This window comes from Excalfactoria chinensis, chromosome 5 (genome assembly GCF_039878825.1).
Source record: "Excalfactoria chinensis isolate bCotChi1 chromosome 5, bCotChi1.hap2, whole genome shotgun sequence".
Taxonomy (NCBI): Eukaryota; Metazoa; Chordata; class Aves; order Galliformes; family Phasianidae; genus Excalfactoria; species Excalfactoria chinensis.
In genome coordinates, this window is record NC_092829.1 from 51,229,419 (window position 1) to 51,248,854 (window position 19,436).

At 44.0% G+C, this 19,436-nt stretch overlaps 1 protein-coding gene across 1 annotated transcript; it reads left to right on the forward strand.

The window, feature by feature from the left end:
* Positions 1-14,266: 14,266 nt before the first annotated feature.
* On the forward strand, positions 14,267-19,033 carry LOC140253331 (uncharacterized). Its single transcript, XM_072338846.1, has 9 exons — positions 14,267-14,377; positions 15,596-15,658; positions 15,802-15,962; positions 16,172-16,234; positions 16,341-16,474; positions 17,037-17,086; positions 17,222-17,319; positions 17,399-17,527; positions 18,666-19,033. The coding sequence occupies exons 1-9, from the start codon at positions 14,267-14,269 to the stop codon at positions 18,679-18,681; spliced, it is 825 nt and encodes a 274-aa protein (XP_072194947.1). The 3' UTR covers positions 18,682-19,033.
* Positions 19,034-19,436: the final 403 nt, after the last annotated feature.

Consider the following 19,436-nt stretch of genomic DNA (forward strand, 5'->3'; position numbering starts at 1 on the left):
TCTGATCAGCTGCTGCTCACATTCATGGATTACTTCTGCTGCACAGAACCTGCTACGCACAGTGTGGGTGGTAGCAGCCCTGTCTATAGTGCCATGCAGAGAAAGCCTGAGCTGCTGTCATTGGTACCGCTATCCTAAGTGACTTCAGCTTTTGGCATCACTCTAATCTGTTCTGAAATATAGAGTACTCTCTTGAAATACTTCCAGTCCTAGCAGTCAGACTCGGAGCAGCCAGCCACTGCGTCGACATGAAGCTGAGGCTCTCCTTCACCGGCAGCAGAAACCTTCAACATGTTTAAGGTAGGAAACAATTCCCCTTCGGGGCTTTTATAGTATGCAGATTTACATTACCCACTATTACTCTGCCCCAGGACTTTGGATCTACCCAGGTCTTTGGTTTATGCCACTTTACTGAAGTCAGTGGAGTTAAACCTGCATGACACTGCTGTTCACTAGAAGGCTCCAGGGCTATTTGGTTTTGCCAGCTACACAAGAGAAAGACATGAAAATTGTTACAGCAAAAAGATTTCCCTAGTGATGAAAATGTTACTAAAACACTCAGCAGTGCTTGCATGACACTTCTGTTTCTTCCTCCACTGTAAAGCAGTTGTTTGGGTGAGCCACCTATCGAGAGAAATCCCATAACAACAAAAAGCCTTTTGTTTGCCTTGAGTCTTTCATAACATAGTGTCGCTATTAAAATGAAAACCCCGACAACAGCACTTAAAAATGGCTGCTACAGCGCCCCCTCTTGGTGTTTATCTTCTCACACACACAAATTAAATGAATATAAAAGCCGAGTTGTCATCCCATAATTCTTCATGGAATAATATACTCCCCTCAGTAGCTCCCACATACAGTCAGTGATCTCACACCAGTAACCACTGGGCTGCACACTACTGTTTTCCCAGCAACTAAGGCACCGTACTAAGCGCTGGATAAATACTTCATCTCTTAAAAGCCTTGGAGCTCACAGCACAAAACAAGCTGCAGGTAACAAACCCAAATGCCTGTGCAGGCTAGAAGTGGTAAAAGCACAGCTTTTCTTGTAGGAGGCTACTGAAGATGCTTAACAGATCTGATCTCCCACCATATGAATAGTGCTAATGAGTGGCTCAAGTACGATTTTTTCTTGATTTTATTGACAATTGTTTAGAGGACTTAAATAGTTAATAATAATAATAAGCCACTCTCACCCTAATGCAGGCTGAGCTACAAGCTCAGGGAGCTTCAATCACCTTCACCTCCTACCCTTGGGGCAGACACTCCACCAGGTGGTGCCATTTGACACTGGAAACTGCTCTGCACTAAATGAGAAGCAGAGCTTTGCCTGCAGTCATTTATCAGCGTGCACAGCCAAACTGTGTTGGAAATGTCCTCAATAATTTTTGGTCAGGACAGTATCTCTGATAAAAGCAGTTTTTATTCACAATTGCAATGGCGGGGGCCCTGATAGCAGAAGTGCACCTACAGACACGATGTTACAGTTTTTATACCTTGTCTCCCATATGTTTTCCCCTCCCCTTTCCCCTTTGGTTGGGTATTCCAGGTTACAGTTTTACCCGAGGTTTGCATTTATTAATTACATTCTGAAATGTGTTAGTTCACGTGCTATCTTATGCCAGTCAGTCTCCATCCTGCTGTTTCTGTTCCCAAGATGTCTCGGTACTCTTCTCGCATTGATATGTTGATTCCCTTCAAAGCTTCTTCCATGATATCTCTTCAGGCACATCCTTAGGTATGTCACAGCTTGTATATTTTTATAATGCGTACAACGAAACATTAAAACATACATTGCTGCTAGTTTATACAGGTATATTGTTAACTATTTTAACTTCTCTTTGGTCCTTTATTACTCAGGTCTTATTTACAAGCAGCAAAAAATCAGTAGTTCTATTTCAGACAGCTGGACAGACAGAAGGTGCAGTCTTTGTACATATGAATTCTACCTAATAACTACTAATTGCTTCACTTATTTAATGAAACCTTGAAATAAAATATTCTTATCTTATTTTAAATGCAGAAACAACATTTGATTCCCACAATTCCCCCTTTTCTTCTTTATACACTGTTGATTTCTTCAAGTTTTGCTTTTTCTTTAAGGCATTATCTTGTAGACCTCTTCCTCTTCATCACATCCTTCATTACCAATCTCCTCTGATATCATCATTTTATCTGAGTATGGTGGTGGTTCCACTGGTGTTTGTTTTAATAATGCTGCCTCAATTAATCTCTGTACCAGTCCCCTAACACACAGGATAATACAGCACCCTATGGCCACCAGGGCTCCTGCTGCTGTAATCAAGTAAGTAAATATGGATATATAAATATGGATATAATCATCCCTTTCCATTTACCAAACCAAGAGTCCAACCACCCAGTGAAAGAGGTATCCCTGAATTATCTGTCAATTCATTAGCAAGGGTAGTAAGCCCCTGCAATGGCATAGTTATTGTGCCATCAGGAGATGTGTTATTGGGGATGAAGGTATAACAATGGGTCCCCAACATTACACACACACACCCCTTTTCAGCTGGCATCATATCTAGGGCAATCCAGTTCTCCCAGACCATCCTACTTGTGGCATCTGTTCTTCAATTCCCTTAATTGCACTTTTTGTGTAATTTATAAATCCCTGTGGATTATAATCCAGTCTACATTGATCACCACCCACCAAAACAGTGACTCAAACCAAATGGTATCACTAAGCTCCTTTTAATTCTTCTAGAGAAACCCCATTTTCAAATGCCAGGGTGAATGGTATAACTAATTGAACAAGTGCATAGGTGCCTCCCCAGTTAGATGGTAAGATGGACCATAAAATCTTTCCCACACAGAGATCTGCCCTGCAGAGTCCCAATCTTGAATCATTTCCTGCTGAATCCTCCTTAACATTCAAGACCTCACTACATAAGGGAAAGTTTCCCACAGGCCTGGTAGCCTTCGCACCCTGCCATGAGAGGCAAGATGTATGGATACCTACTGCTGTAGAGAATGCAGGAAGGATCTTAACATCGGTATCAGGCATTGGAGGAGACAAGAGGGAGAGTGATCTGCAGTCTCTTTCCTCAGGCAGTTTTCTCTTGGTACAGGACAATCATGCATCACATTCCCTTGGGGTCCTTGCTCCATCCCAGCAGAATGGGTACCACCTGAGCTATGGGCCATCGGGATGCACAAGCATAGCAATTGCTATGGTTGAGACTCTGGACAGTATACTTAATCCATTCTACCCAGGCATTAATGTCCCCATATCCTGTTTTGATTGTAAATGTATATCTAATATCTTTTATCTCCTTAGCTGTCACAACTGTGGGGTTTTTAGGAAGATTTGACCAGTTCTCAAAGATCATTAAGCTGTTCTCACAGCCCTGGGTAACGCTGTCCAGGTTAACTGAGTCTCTCCTCCCTCTATTAGGGCTTTTTTTATTCAAAGGCAAATAACCTTAGGCTTCCTTTGGCCAATCCAGGCAGAAGAGACATCCCTCAAACCCAGAAGGTAAACTCCACCTATTCATTCCTTAACTGGGTTAATGAAGTGCATGGATTTGCCACTACTGAGTGTATGCATCCAAAAGTTCTATTACTTGCCCTCAAGTCTTGTACCAAACTATAGCACTTGCTATCAAAAAAAACTTTGCAAAATTGGAATCCAAACTCCAACAAGTTACCTATTATTTCTTTTATCCTGCTGCAGTTACATATCCTCAAAGGGCACCGCTTTACCCTGTCTGGGCGAGCTCTTGCTTTTAATTTCTATTTGGGGGTTCATATTTGGCCCTGATGCCCACACCCCTAAGTATATCATAGTTGAGATTGCTGTGACTCCTGGGGGTACAGCATTGTTTATCCCAGTTTGTGTTAAAGCCAGACTTACAATTCTTAATCGGTCAATATTGTTGGACTCTTAGCTCTGGTTCTATTAAATTTCTTGCCAGAGTAACCTGCCAGGTACAAGAACTCCTGTATTCCTACTTGTTTTCCTAGCTTATATTTAATAAATCTAATAATAATAATAATAATACCTTTTCTTGTTGGGCAGTATCTTCTACTACTGTTACAAAACCATCTACGAGTGGTAAGAAGAATACCATATCCACCAGAAAATAAACCACTTCATCCTGCTTCCCTAAATGCAGTTTCCCGTTGCAGTTTGCACACTGCTTTCCTTCCAGTGGGGCAGAGCCCTCCCTGGGCTCTTGAAGTTCCCCCCCCCCCACCACCTCTTCCTGAGGGGATCTCTGGGTCCTATGATTCTATTCTAGCACAACACAGTAACAGCTGTTATTATTCCCATTTCCCTTTCTATCTGTTTGTCAGTTTTTGTTGTTTGTTTTCATATCATTCTCCTCCTCTCTTCAGCCCTGACATCCCCGTTATACCTTGCCAGTCCTTGCCTCCTTCAGCCTGTATTTGTCCCAAACTTTCTCACTTTCCAAACTCTCATCATTACATAAACTACTAACATCCTATTTCAGTTTCACCTCCTTTCTCCAGAGGTGTCCACTGCTAACACTGGGATTTCAGCTTTCCTACATCTCTGCACACGAAGGCTATTCTCACTTCCATTGCCCTGTCCTCTCCACCTCCCCCTTTGCTGTTTACAGCAGCAGTCTCCATCCCTTCAGTTCCTTGGGCTGTTCCACCGATATCTTTATGGCCTTTTTCATGTTTTTCTTGATTTCAACTTTATCCCCTAGTTTTAATACAGCATTCTCAAAAAGTGGTATTGTCATCCTGGTTCTCTCTACCCCTGCTATCTTTAAGGTCTCATTTGTTAATTTGAGTCTTAACACCTCATGGGCCAGCAGTGAATGAGCTGCCCCAGTATCAACTAAAGGCACAACTCCTTCCCCCTCAGGTCCTGCTTTCATATTTACCAGAGGCTCCTGGTGGGACCCAAGTTTGAAAGCCCCAGAAATTGATCTAATTGTTCTGCTGCTCTTATAAGACCCTCAATTAAAGATTTCATTTCCTTCTTAAAATTTCTGATTTCTCCACTAGTGAGTGGGGAGTTTACATGGCACATTTATCCTTGTCCCAGTGGGACCTCCCATAAGGGGTACACCGAGGTGCTGGTACAGCTGGTGTCTGGGAAAGGAAAATTTCTGATATCCCTTTTACATTGCTTGAATTCTCTCCTGAGCCCAGCATGCCCCCCTTCCTGTTAAATGACCCTATGCGCTTTACCATTTTCTCTTACTGGGGCAGTGCCTGTCTCCCTTTGTGCAACACTGGGGTTATATGGGGGGGGGTAGACTCTCTAGAGAGTACCATTGATTAGTTCCCTTTTCTAATTCCTCTCCTTCCTGGTCTGGAACTTATTTTTGTTGTTTTTACTAGTAACAGGCTGATTTCTTGTATCCAACAGGCAGCATATTCTGATTCTTTCTTTGAAAAGCACTTTTCTTCTTTAGGTATAAATTCAAGATCTGACAAACCCAACCTTCATCAGATCCATCTTTTGGCCAAAATATTGATTTTCCTTGTAGTGGCTCTCTAGGCCGTATCTGTACACAGTATTTAAGCATCTTGTTCCTATCCTTGTTCCTGGTTTTGGGATCATTCTTCCAACTCTGAAGCATCTTTCCTAAGGGGCTATCTTTGGGCACAGTGTTAGGGACCCTCTTACCCTGTTCTGTGGAGCTGCTATTACACATCCCTCTGAAGTGCTACTGTGAACTACCCAGCTCTCAGGTTACCACACTCCGACTCTTGGATTAAATAGGGGTGTACTGCTGGCACTTCATCAAGCGCTCAGGGTACCGTACACCACCAGCTCCCGCCCGAGACTCTCTCTTTCAGCGCCACAGCCGCTTCGTCCGTCTCCGGCCGCGCCCCTCGCGGGACAACGGAACCGCGGATCGGGACTCCGCACTCGCTTCGCACCAAAAGTGCGTCTCAGCCACACACATTCAAGAGTCTCAACCCAAGATAAGAATTAAATTCCCTTACCTTGATTCGTGCACCAAGTTTCCAGGTCTGCAAGGGTTAACACCTGTGCCTGCCTAGCCCTTTGGCTTTTACAGAGTTTGTAACAATCTCTGTTTCCTATTGGCTGTCCTGAGAAGTCACCTCACCACCCAGACAGGACCGCTAAAATCAGCGGAGTGCACTTATACTGTCCAGGGCAGTGGGGACACCCCAAGAAGCGATAATGATCCCGGACAAGCCCCCAAATTGTTGGAAATATCCTCAGTTTCTGGTCAGGACGGTATCTCTGATAAAAGCAGTTTATTCACAAGTGCAATTGCAGGCCATTGCAACCAGATATTCCAGGTTACAATTTTACCCAAGGTTTGCATTTGTTAATTACATTCTGAAATGTGTTAGTTCACGTGCTGTCTCGTGCCGGTCAGTCGCCATCCTGCTGTTTCTGCTTCCAAGATGTCTCGGTACTCTTTTCTTAGTGATACGTTAATTCCCTTCAAAGCTTCTTCCCTTCTGTCCCAGAGGCCTTTGTTAAACAAGGAGCCCAGGAAGGTCCTTCCCGATATCTCTTCAGGCACATCCTTAGGTATGTCACAACTTGTATATTTTTATAATGTGTACAACAAGACAGTAAAACATACATTGTTGCTAGTTTATACAGGTATATTGTTAATTTAACTTCTCCTCTTTGGATCCTTTATTACTCAGGTCTTATTTACAAGCACCAAAAAATCAGTAGTTCTATTTCAGACAGCTGGACAGACAGGAGCTGCAGTCTTTGTACCTATGACTGCTACCTAATAACTACAAATTGCTTCACTTACACAATGAGACCTTGAAATAAAACATTCTTTTCTTACTCGAAATGCAGAAACAACATTTGATTCCCACAGTAACAGAAGAACACGAAGGGAGAGCTCTGCATCCCACTTCTCTGCATTGCTCGTCCCCTGCTTAGGAGGCACACACGCAGCGCTCTCTCTGCTCTCACCACGCGATCGACACAGCTGAAAATAAAGGCCGAGAGTCACACCAAAGCAAAGCAACAAGCACGTACCATAAAGGAAAACAAGCCTACCTTGACACGCTCCACGCCGGCGCGGTCCCACACACGGAGAGCCACGCAGAGACGCAGGTCGCGCGGCTTCCCATCGGCGAAGCAGCTCCCGGCCACGCTCCGCCTTCCAGCTCCGGCAGCAGCCGCACATCGGCTGCTCCCCTCCGGTCTTACGCAGAGCCCAGCCCCGGCTTCCCCTGCCCGTAGCGGGGCGCTGCCGGCCGACCGCTCCCAGACAGCTCGGTGGGGGGAGGGGATGATGGTTGACATGATGCGATGTTGCTGCATGCACTGAGTTAACAGTGCAGGAGATTTTAATGCCGAGTGTTGTGAGCAGTGAACAAGCCCAACTCCCTTAACATGTCTTTGTTGGAGAGCTGCTCCAGCCCTCTGATCATCCCTGTGTCCCTCCTCTAGACGCACACCAACAGACCCAAGCCCTTTCTGTGCTGGGGGTACCAGACCTGTACACAGCAGTCCAGATGGAACCTCACAAGGGCAGAAAAGAGGCAGACAATCCTCACCTTCTCTCTGCTGTCTGTCCCCTGTTAATACAGGCCAGGATATGATTTACCTTCCAAGCTGCAGCAGCACACTGCTGGCTTAAACCCAGCTTTTGTCCAGCAAGTCCCCCATCCAAAATCTTCTCCTCAGGGCTGCTTTCAAAGAGTTCTTCTCCTAGTCTGTACTCACAACAAGGACTGCTCCTGTACAGATACATTAGTATAAATTGTAAAATCATAACTACAGAGTAAAAGGATACCCAGAGAGTATCTAACACTCACCAGTGCTGAGGCTTTCAGTCAAAATGAATACTCACCCATACAGAGCCTCACCACAAAAACTCCACAAACCAGCACCCTCCAGAAAGAAATGTTACCTTAGCGGTGGTCAGCCCTTAAATGGGATCTGGGAGAGAGGTGGAGTCAAGCTCCACTCCTTCCAGGAGCTCACCTGAATTACCTTCACCTGTGCTCCTGCAGTTGACTCATCGCTTGCCTCAGCTGGTTAATTAGAGGTTCAGGCTGTGACTGACAGTTTCCCTTACAGTACCCAAAGTGAGAAGCCAGTTCTTCAGCTGGCTTCATTCTACACGTGGCATTATCTATAATACATACTAAAACCAAAAGTTGCTAATATTTCATCGTGCAAGCATTGTATGAATTAGCAGCCTTTGCGGGCAGACAGGCTGCTAGCTTGTCAGATAGCAGCATCTTTTATTTTGCATTCTCCAGAGATTAATAGCCCTTCTACTCTTTTTCTTAATGAGAGAAACAGGCAGATGTGGTACAGCCAGACAGTGGTATTCATTGCAATTTCCTCCAGCTTTATATTGACAAGAAGAGGAGAGGGGGAGTACTATGAAATCACTAAACTGCTTCTGTAAGAAAGGCAGTTAGGTATAGGTTTCAAATGCAGTTTCCCCAGTGATGTGTCCGTGGGAGTTGTTGGTGTTAAGCACTCGAGCATAACTAGCTATTTGACAAAGATCTCTAAAGGGAACAAATCGAAGATGACATGAACTGGAGGTGTTCCGGCATAAGGCGTGGAAGAGACACTGCATGTAGAAAACGCAGTACTTAGGTACAGAAAAGTGTAAGTAAATGAAAGCTGCTTACCTAAGTGACCTTTTGTCATCGCTGAAGGTGGAAGGATTGAAAGAACTATACTGAGTGAAAATCCATGTTAACACCTCAGGGATAAAGACCCTAAACAACACCACGAAACCAAGGAAGATGGAAACTGCTGAGATAACCAATTTCAACATCAATTTTGAAATACTTAGTTTGAAATGCTAGCACTGAATGTAGAGAGGTGTTATAAATAACGAAAGTTACATAAGAATAGTGCTCTGATATACGTATACACACACATAAATACATATATATATACAATCTATGTTTTTTATATACATTTCAGAAAAGCAATTCGATTTGTTCAACTTTTCTTTTTTCCTCCTATCATGCCACACACATACATGGTGTAAATATGAAGATTGTTTCTTGTTTTGTTGTTATATCTCTTTGAAAGTCTGAATAATGATTTAGTTATTCAAATGCATTAGAGAAATCATACCGGAAGAGGTTTTATCCTTCAGTGGAGTTAATGATACAGCACAGAAGTAGTTCAATTCTAGATAATAAGTAGCGTCTTTTTTTGTAAGAAAATATTTTGGATAATAAGGTATATGTAATACCTTTACTTTCAGCTTGCTGTTTAAGTCGTCTTCTTTATAGAGCTGATTATACAAGGAGGGAGAGGTTATGCCGTTTAACCCATTTGAAGTTTTCATAGTTAAGATAGTGTTAAATTACTGTGCAAATGGCAAGGAGCTTTTCAGAACTTTATCCGAGACTAATTTGAAATCAAGCCTTTTTATACAGTGATATTTCTCGTTTGTTTGTTCTAATTTTGTTTTTATTTTCTGTAGGTTTGCTGTCTTTAAAAAACAACCACAAGAACAACAAAATAACAGTTTGAACTAAAGAACCTCGAAGAATTATCTCTGAGAAACTGGTGCTTTCTGTTGGCTGGCTGACAACAAATGAAGAGAGTTCTGTTGCTATTGACAATGCAATTATCCTGACTTTTTCTACGTGACTGTCAGGGGGAATATTTGGAATGAAGCTGCCATCATGTCACCCACAGGCGGTGGCACTGATATCAGGCAATTCTTGGTCAACATTAACTTAGGGCAGTATCTTCGGAACATTAAAGAACGTGGCTATAACGCTGTGAATGAATGAACTGAATGAATATTGAAAGAGTGGGGAAAAAAATAGCCATGAATATTGAATGAGTATTGAATGAATATTGAAAGAGTGGGGGAAAAAAAGCCATAAATATTGAATGAGTACTGAATGAATGTTTAATGAGTGGGCGGGAAAAGTCATGAATATTGAATGAGTATTGAATGAATGTTCAATGAGTGGGTGGGAAAGGTCATGAATATCGAATGAGTATTGAATGAATATTCAATGAGTGGGCGGGAAAGTCATGAATATCGAATGAGTACTGAATGAATGTTTAATGAGTGGGCGGGGAAAGTCATGAATATTGAAAGAGTATTGAATGAATGTTTAATGAGTGGGCGGGGAAAGTCATGAATATTGAATGAGTGAGAAAAAATGCTGCGTTCAATGAGTTACATATGTTATGTATGGGGGGCAGAAAGTGACAATCCAGCTACAGAGTGGACGCTGACTGTCCTCGAGCCATCTATTTTGTGTAGTTTGATAGTATAACTAACAGTTCACCTTGGGAGGATTAGCTAAGAAAAGTCTGTAGTAATGCATTTAATGGAATTCCACTTTGTTTTTTGGCATGCATACCATAGTCTTTAGTTTATTCCATCTGCAGCCTGCTTTCTTCTTTACTTCTTCTTGGAGTAGTCTAGCCCAGAAGAGCACAATTCTAGAGCGTGCTTCAAGGCATAATCAATTAATGGGTTAGTGTGTTTTCACTTATTTTTCCACAATGCATCTATCGGTGCTGTCATTTTTATCTAATTTTAATATCCAGGGATATGAACGGCAACACGTAGAGGGTGAATGTTGTGGAAAACGTGTGCAGACTAAGTACATACATCCCACTGTTCCAGTCTCATATTCAATGTAGGCATGCTCTACATGTTACCTCTCTACCAAACTGTGCATCTGAAATGTCAGCTATGTACCCGAAGCAAAGACAATTTACAGTATTTTGGCCTGAGGGAAGTGTTAATGAAATCAAATTTTCTGCTAGGCTTTTCTGGAATGATAAGCCAGTACTATCATGGGAAAGTTTGTGTGTCGTTTATTTAGTTATTTATGTATTGATGATTAGAAGCTTGAAATGTTCTCTGTTACTTAGTTTCCAGGTTCTGAAGAATGTTAGAAACACCTGCTCGTGAAACAATCTTATTGCCACTATTTAGCTTTCCCTAGGCAAAATCCATGGGCGCCGATGACTTTGTATTGTTAATGTGCTTTAAAAGCTCTGGGTGCTTTCTTTTTCAAGAGAAATGCCACAAGATTCTCTCCGCTTGTGGCATACCACGATGTACACAAAATTCTTTATTCAAAACTGCTCTTCACCTAAAAATAATTGACTGAGAAACAACATGAAAGTCATTTTCAGAGGAGAGAAACAGTTGTCTGAGTTCCCTTCACCTCTTCCTATCACATTTTGTATTTCACTTGCAGCCTGGAGAGTTCATAAACGACCCTTACAACATCTGCACTGTTTCTAGTTGTACACGTCTCAAGAACCAGCTTATCTCTTCCACATCTGAAATTACGTGTCCTGCATTCAGTGAGGAGACCTGCAAACCTGTAAGTAGAGATGGAAAACATACCCTCTAGGTCATGCATAAATTGTTTCAGTTTAGTTCAATCACCTAATAGAACAGCATCTCATTGACTCTGATGACTGTCTCCAAAGTTTCTCTGTCCCACCAGTGCGGATTTCTGCTTCACCTATTTGCAGACTTAGAGTGTATTAAATAAGATATCTGACAGAGAGTTTATGATTCTTCAAAAAACCAGTCAGAATTCAGATGACAGTACTCGCTGATTTCTTTATGAGAGGTCGTGCTTTTATTACCTCCTGCTATTGCTCTGAGCAGTTAATTACGCCGTCTCACCCAGTGGCCGTCTTAAGCAATATTTTATATTTAATTCCACCTATATTACCAGATATATTCTGTGGTGTCCCTTAGCATTTATGTTCATACCTCTAGATTTATTCTGCCACCAGCTCGTGCTTGTTTCCACGTAGGTGACCAGAAAAGGGATTTTGTGGAAGCTGGTGGTGAGTCAGCTCAGTAGATGGGAAATAAACATCTCGGCACCGTCAGATTGATTTGGACATCCCAGCCCTTCTACCGGGGTCTGCTTTACTATTGCATTATTCTGTTTGTGCTATCTTATTATGCTATGATTTATTTATTATTTCTGTTATTTTTCAGGTTGGAAAGAGTTATAAAGAACCATATGATAACTGTACCCAGTACACACGCACCGAATCAGGGGGCCAGTTCTCCTCGACTAGTACAGTTAAGGTCCGCCTGCCATTCGAGGAATCAAATTATGTCTCAGTAAGTATTTCAGAACTAAAAAGAAAGCCTCCTGAAATGAGCCGTGCCATCGCTCTGGGAGATTTCTTTACTCTTTCTACACTTCTTCTTGACATTGGAATATGCTTTTCCAACTTTCCATGGACTGTCCCAGGAAGCGTAACAAAAATATCTGTGAGCAGCGCACACGCTTCTTGTGAAGTAAAGCAGTAGCCAACTGGAGAGAGCAGAGTAGGGGGGCAATGACAAAGCAGGATTTTTCATCAATTAGGAATCTCCAGAGTTATAAAATGAAAGTGAACAAATGATAACTTATCATGGAGCCTCAGGGGAACTGATGAACATTGACTTCTGCTACGTGTTGCACTGTTAAGCAAAGAAATAGTAGATGAATGAGCAATAAGGATCATTTGTGACATGGCTGTCAGTGATCAGTGCAACCACTGATCAAAGTGAAAGCGGTAACTTTCAGACAGGCCTTGACAGCCATTGCATTGAATTACCTTTGGGGTAGGTTTTGTGTAAGTCAGGCTGTTTGATTTCAGGAGCAGGTGTCATTCTTTGGCTTCAGATTTGCCTCTTTTGAGCTGGGTTCAACAGAACCTAAAAATACAAACAAAAAACAATCAAAAAAATAAAAAAAAACAGTTGTGTGGAAATTGAACCTTTGTTAGTGAAAATGCAAGTTGTAAAACTTTTAGACTACTTTTCTCCTTCCCCTTTTCACCTTCTGGCTTGGAAATTTTGTAACATCTGTAAGTAATGAAGATACAGCTGTTTAGCACAGACAGCAGAGTCACCAACAGTTTTATAATGTAACTTCTGTCGGTTGCCAGTCACAGTATCCATTATACAAAGAGATTTGATCCCTTTAAATGATTCTTTAAAATTACACCTGATTTTAAAGTTTACTTTCCCCTTTACTACCTGCTGTTGTCGAAGGTAACATAGCACTTCCATCAGAAGGATGCTCTGCTCACTTAATATACGAAAAATGAATGTTAGGTTTTAATAATAAAGCAATAGAAAAACTGCTAAGGATTGAATCTGAAGTTAGCCACTGCTATACAGATCCCCTTTTTTTTGTATCACAAGATTTGATCATGAATTGTCCGCCCTACTTTAAATATTTCTACAGATTCCTGAAGGCATCTTGAAGAACCGCGTATCCCAAATATCTCAACCTAGAAGCCAGTCTCTCTGATACCTACAAGATATCTTTAGACTTCAGGTTATAAAGTGCAACAGGGAATGAGAAACAGTGGATCTGGCAGGTGACTACGCCTAAGCCGGGTAACAGACTAATGCCAGGAAATGAAGCACTGGAAATCACTGCTGACGGCAACCAGAGTTTCTCACCGTGTCGTCGAACGTGTGAGAAACAGCACAGGTCGGCAAAGAGACAAGGGGCTATCGCATCCAGGCTGGATGTCCACGGTCTGCTCACCGCTGTCCAGTAGGGAACCACTGTACCGTGCAGCGCTTGTACGCCACTCCGGTGACTTTCCAGTGAAGAGCAAACTATATATTTCATGTATTAATTATGTTGCCTACAGAATTTACAGATCTTTATATCATGAAATAATATGGTATATATATATGTGTGTGTATGTATATAAAGAGACAGGTTTTAATTCTAACTGCAATGTATCTTGTTTTTGTATTGTACTAATAATTTCAACTACTGAGGTGTAATGAGCATGATGCCTCGTCCACGTTGCCCCATCTCGCCTTCCTTGCAGTTGGATCCTTTACACTGAATTCTCATCCTTTTTCTGTGTTTTTTTTGTTTGCTTGTTTGTTGTTTTTTGTTGTTGTTGTTTTGTCGTGATTTTTTTAATGTACTTCGTGTGTGTGTGTGTTGATTTTGTATTGACTGAAGTAAAGGTTGTTTTTGTGTAAACATTTAAACTTTAAAAAGGAATAAAACAAAAGCTAATTTTGTTTCTCAAGTTGTCTCTGCTAAAATACACACTAGCAAGAACTTTGTATTGTTAAATAAATCAATCAGTTGTTAAATGTGAACGCGTGTCTGTTGTCACGGGGAGGGGAGGAAGCCCTGCCGAAAACGTGTCTGAAATCGCAGTTGCAGTGACCATCTGGAGTTTGCCAGCCGTTTCCCTACTGTCTCAGGATGCAGTTTGGGTACTACCGAATCAGCACTAGTCCTGTTTTACAGTTTTATTTTTCGTTCCATCTTTTCATCACCTGTCACGTACCTTATGAGGCTGCGCGTTTGGGACAAGGTGAATTTAGATGACATTGTGAAAACGGGGCCAAACTCATCAGTTACGGCTGACGCGGGCCGAGAGCGGCCAGGAAAGCCGTCAGCAGTCGGAGGGGGGGGTACGTCAGCTCCCGCTTCGTCCACCTCCGCCGAGCACCCCCGTTCGCTCAGGCCGTTCGTTTAGAGCTGTGACGGAGCGCTCTGACGGCGCTGCTTCGTAAAAAGAGGCAGTTAAAAGAAATGAAGCGAGAGACCTTCAGCTCGCTTTCCAAGTGCCGACTGTGCAGATGGATGGATTTCGTCCAAATGGAGTGAAAGATCATGTTTAGTTTCTGTTTTCTTCACTGGAATAAATATCAGGGTCCTGGCATTAGAAAGCTCTTCGTCTTGTTCTTATGAAATCTATTAACTCACAAGTCTCGCTCTGAAACGTAGCCGAGCAGACGGCCGGTTTGATCTAAGGAACAGGTAGCTGAGCAGTAACTTTGCTTGTCCTCGGCGGGATCTGACACCTCACTCTGCACGTTCAGATCTCCCTTCTTTTCCCGTTTGATGCTGCCGATGGCCGTGTAAAATGCACGTGTAACAGCGTGCAATAAAAACATTCACACTTCTACCATCGTAGACATGAAAATGAGCGGAGTCCAACTTTCAGGAGTTTCAATTAAGAACGAAACCGCCATTGAAAGTGCCTTTGATTAGAGCAGCCTTTACAGAGTACCCGTGTCCTTTACTGGAGATAAGTGAAGTCTCACCCAAATCATTCCAGCTGATGTTCGCGACACACGAGCGCAATCCCAAGCGACACCGCACGGAACCGCTCGCAAAGCCACGCTTCACATTTGACCGGTCGGGAATTTTCTGTAGCGCATCGCAAACCCACCGGGGAATCCGTCACATCCCCGCTGCCATGTTTTCAATGCTGCCTTCAGTCACATGTTCTGGGTCAGGTCCAAAGTATTCACAGGTTCAACACATCTTTTTCTAGTTTCTTTTCTTTTTTATTTATTTATTTATTTATTTATTATTTTTATTTATTATTTAGTTATATTTATATTTAGATTATTTTTATTCTTTATTATTATTTTTATTATTGTTGTTATTATTATTATTATTATTTATGAAGGGGGTAAGGAAGATGGAGTAGAGATAGTAGAGAGCAGAGGCCGCTGGAAAGCGTTAAGGCCGGGGACGTTCTTCAGAAGGGTGTCGTGAGACCTAAAGCGATCTGTTTGAACGAGCCACAGTGATTTCACTTATTAATGAGTCTCAGAATGAAGTGGGGACAAGCGGACTACAAACTTGAATTGAAAATGCGGTTCAGATCCTTAGTTCAGATCGGAAGTCCGCGTGTCGAGCTGTCAAACCCCCGCCCGGCTCTAACGAGGTAACGACTCCCAGGTGCCGCGGGGGCGGCGCAGCCGCGACTGGTTCGCAGCCGGGGGCGGGTCCTCCCGCTACGCCTCTTAAGCTCCTCCGGAGGCCGTAGGGAGCCATCAGAGGGATCCGGGATTCCATAGAAGATGGTAGTCGGCGTGGGCTCTGCTTCTTTGTGAGGTTTCGGTGCTTATTCGGCTGCTTTTTTGGTACGGGACTTTGAGGTTGGGTTTTTTTGTAACTTTCTCTTTGTGTTCTGCTGTTTTGTTTCAGGTTGCGGTGGGACGTCTCCCGGTGAAGATCAGCCCGAAACGGTGAGTTGTTCAGGTATGAACGGGAGAGCGGAGGCGGGGAGCTCCGGAGAGCCGTTCGGGGCCGTCCGCCCGCAGCGGGCGGCAGCCGCCGCGCCGAGTCCGTGTGCCGGCGCGGAGCTCCCCCCGGCTTTTCGCAGCCGGGCTAACGCGGTCGTCCGGCCGCCGTCGCTTTTTCGGAGGGGACCACCGCTCCTTTTTCCGTGTCGTAGCGCCGTACCGAGGCGCCGTCAGCCCCCTGGAAGCTTTTCAGCGGGGGCTTCTCGGAGTCCTCGGTAAGAGAGAGCGGGATGGGGCCGTGTACTTTCAGCCTCGGCGCGGCTGGGAGCGCGAGGGTGCAGCCACGCAAGGACTGCTGAAACAAGTTTTCTCCTATTGCAGGCCGAAGGGGTTCCGCCAGCTGTTCTCGACCGTCACGCCTTCCTCTCTTTGTTTTCATCAGGCTGCGTTCTCAAGAATAAGAAAAAGAGCAACTACGGCAGGAGACGGGCGTCACCTCAAAGAGGAAAAAGAAGGTGAAAGCCAGTTCAGCATCCCCTTTGTGGGGGGAAGGAGACGGCTAACCGAAGCTTGCAAGATCACTAACAGCAAAACAGAGGCTAGGGAACGTGCGGGTGTGTCGTTATCAGGACTGTCACCTGTGAAATAGGGGATGAGAGAAGGCGGAGGTGAAGAAGCCCTTCTAAGGTTCAGCAGCGGCTGCCGAGACGGTTCCTCGGGTTCGTCGGAAGCGAGAGTCCCGGAGGAAGGACGATTTCCTCTGAGGTGCGGAGGAGCCGGTTGAAGATCCCGTAGGTGAAAGGCTGGTGAATCCTAGAGGCGCCGAGGTGGGAAGAGATGTCCAAGACCGTCGTTTCCAGCGGCAGCTTAAGCATAGGCGTCTACAAGGCTCAGCAGAATCTCCTCTGGAAGCACCGCATCCAAAGGGCTCCTCAAGACATCCCAGGACGCGGAGGCGACTTTCTCCCGGGGAGCCTAGTGCAGCGTTTAACTCCCCTTTGGGTCAAGAAGCGTTTCCTAAGGTCCAGGCTAAAGGTATCGAGTGGCATCCGTGGGCTTTTTTTGTCCTTCTGTCAGCAGGGAGAAGAGAGTATTGCGGTCGTCAGGATAAGCAGCTTGGAGATGTGGTAAGAGATCCCTAAGGTATCCCCTGAGCATTCTTTCCCTAGAGCTTACTGGGCTACGCCTATGTCCGTCGAGGAAGCGGGCAGAAGCGAGCCCTCGAGAGGCTGGTACGGCGTTTTTTGTGCTGTTTGTTACAGGCAAGGCGGACGAGGAAGGACGGAGAGCCCAAAGGAGCGCAGCCTTCAGCGAGGGAGGGAAGAAGAGCCGGCGTCACGTCCCCGGGTGTCACGGTGTGGTGAGTAATGGGCTGTTTGGAGAGTTTGAGTCCTCTTTGCTGGGGTTGTTTAAGGCTTGTCTTTATTCTTTTTTGGCAGGGTGAGCAGCGCAGCAGAGCATTTGGATGGAGGGCGGGTGAGCCCCGCGAGCCGGCTGTCGCAGCGGTTCATCAGAAGCAGTTCGAGGAGCAGAGGTGGCATTGGATCGGAGCAGCTGCACGGAGCGAGGTGAGTGTGTCCTTGTTTGTTTAGTGTGTTGCTTTTGGTGTTGGGGACTTTTTGTCGGGTGATGTTTTGTTTAGAGCACTGTCGGTTAGTTAGTGGGTGCTTTTTTTGTGGTTTTTTGTCTTGGTTTTTGTGTTTTTGGTGTTTTCACTTGGTGTTTTTTGTGGTTTTTTGTCTTGGTTTTTGTGTTTTTGGTGTTTTCACTTGGTGTTTTTTGTGGTTTTTTGTCTTGGTTTTTGTGTTTTTGGTGTTTTCACTTGGTGTTTTTTGTGGTTTTTTGTCTTGGTTTTTGTGTTTTTGGTGTTTTCACTTGGTGTTGTGGTTTTTTGTCTTGGTTTTTGTGTTTTTGGTGTTTTCACTTGGTGTTTTTTTGTGGTTTTTTGTCTTGGTTTTTGTGTTTTTGGTGTTTTCACTTGGTGTTTTTTGTGGGTTTTTTGTCTTGGTTTTTGTGTTTTTGGTGTTTTCACTTGGTGTTTTTTGTGGGTTTTTGTCTTGGTTTTTGTGTTTTTGGTGTTTTCACTTGGTGTTTTTTGTGGGTTTTTTGTCTTGGTTTTTGTGTTTTTGGTGTTTTCACTTGGTGTTTTTTGTGGGTTTTTTGTCTTGGTTTTTGTGTTTTTGGTGTTTTCACTTGGTTTTTTTCTGTGTTGGTTTGACTTTGAGGGGGGAGAACACAGCTCACACTGGGTGACTGCTCTGGTCACTTAGTGTGGGTTGTGTTCTCCCCCCTTCCAATAATGCTAGAGACCCGGTTTTGCACTATCTTTAAAAAGATATAATTTTTTTTTTGGGCGGGACGGTGGGTGAAACATAGTGGCAGTTTTTTTTCCGTGGCCCCCCGCCCCCTCGGGGCCCCTCCCCTCCCCTGTGCCCCTCCCCTGTGCCCCCTTGGGGTCCCTCCCCTGTGCCCTCTCGGTCCCTCCCCTGCCCCTTGGAGCCCCTGCCCCCTTGGGGGCCACCCCTGCCCCTTGGAGCCCCTCCCCTGCCCCCTTGGGGGCTGCCCCCTGAGTCCCCACTTGTGCCCTGCCCCTCGGGGCCACCCTCTGAGTGGGGTGTGTGGGGAAGAGCCCCTCCCTGGTGAAGGGGTCTCTTCCTTGGGAGCCGGGGTGGCTCCTGTGTAGTGGTGGTGTTCTTTGTCCTCAAGGAAGGAGCTCGAGTGAGGAGGAGCTGTGTTCCATCCTGTGGAAGGAGAAGACTTGGTTTATTTCAAGCCTTGGGAAAGAACTTTTTGAAACAACTCTTGCTCTGCGCCTAAGGGAATCTATGTGGATTTCTTTGTTACAAAGGTTTGGGCTACTGGCTGGAGATGAAATACTGAGATGTGAGCTACAGGCATAAGTCCTATATCTGCTATGGATGGTTTACTGTATTGATGGTCTAGGTAGGCTGAGTGGGTACCGAGGAGGGAAGCTGCGGCTCTGTTCTCTGTAAAGTTATTTCTATTACCTCTTAGTGAGGGGAAAAAATATAAGCTAATGGGGAAATAAATGGAAATGCTTGTGAAAGCTGTTGTGGGAGTTCTCTGAGGCCAATTATTTATATCAATAATTATTTATCAATTATATTATATACTATGTAAAATATACTATGTATTATAATACTATATACATTGGTATATAATTATATAATATACAATTGTATACTTAAAATGTAGAGAACTATTTCCCTGTGGGTAGAGTTTTACTGTTGTTTGTAAGAATGTCACGGATTGCCAGATGGGGGACTTAAAAATATCTGAATTTAAATAGTTATAAGCTAGCTCTCCCTTAATAGTGTGTCTCCTGCTTCATCTTGCTCAAGTGGAACTGTGAAGAACGTCAGGGTAGATCTCTGTTCTTCTCGTTTCAATTTTTACCTCTGAAATACCGATAACTAAGCTAACTTCTGTAGTGTGGGAAGTGGGTGATAATTCCCC

Excerpts from the sequence above, each read along its gene's own strand:
- LOC140253331 (XM_072338846.1), top strand. The coding sequence starts at position 14,267 with ATGAGGCTGCGCGTTTGGGACAAGGTGAATTTAGATGACATTGTGAAA. Across the intron at positions 15,659-15,801 it reads CCCCGCCCGGCTCTAACGAG|TCGGCGTGGGCTCTGCTTCT; the intron begins GTAACGACTCCC and ends AGAAGATGGTAG. Across the intron at positions 16,475-17,036 it reads CCTCAAAGAGGAAAAAGAAG|CAGGGAGAAGAGAGTATTGC; the intron begins GTGAAAGCCAGT and ends TCCTTCTGTCAG.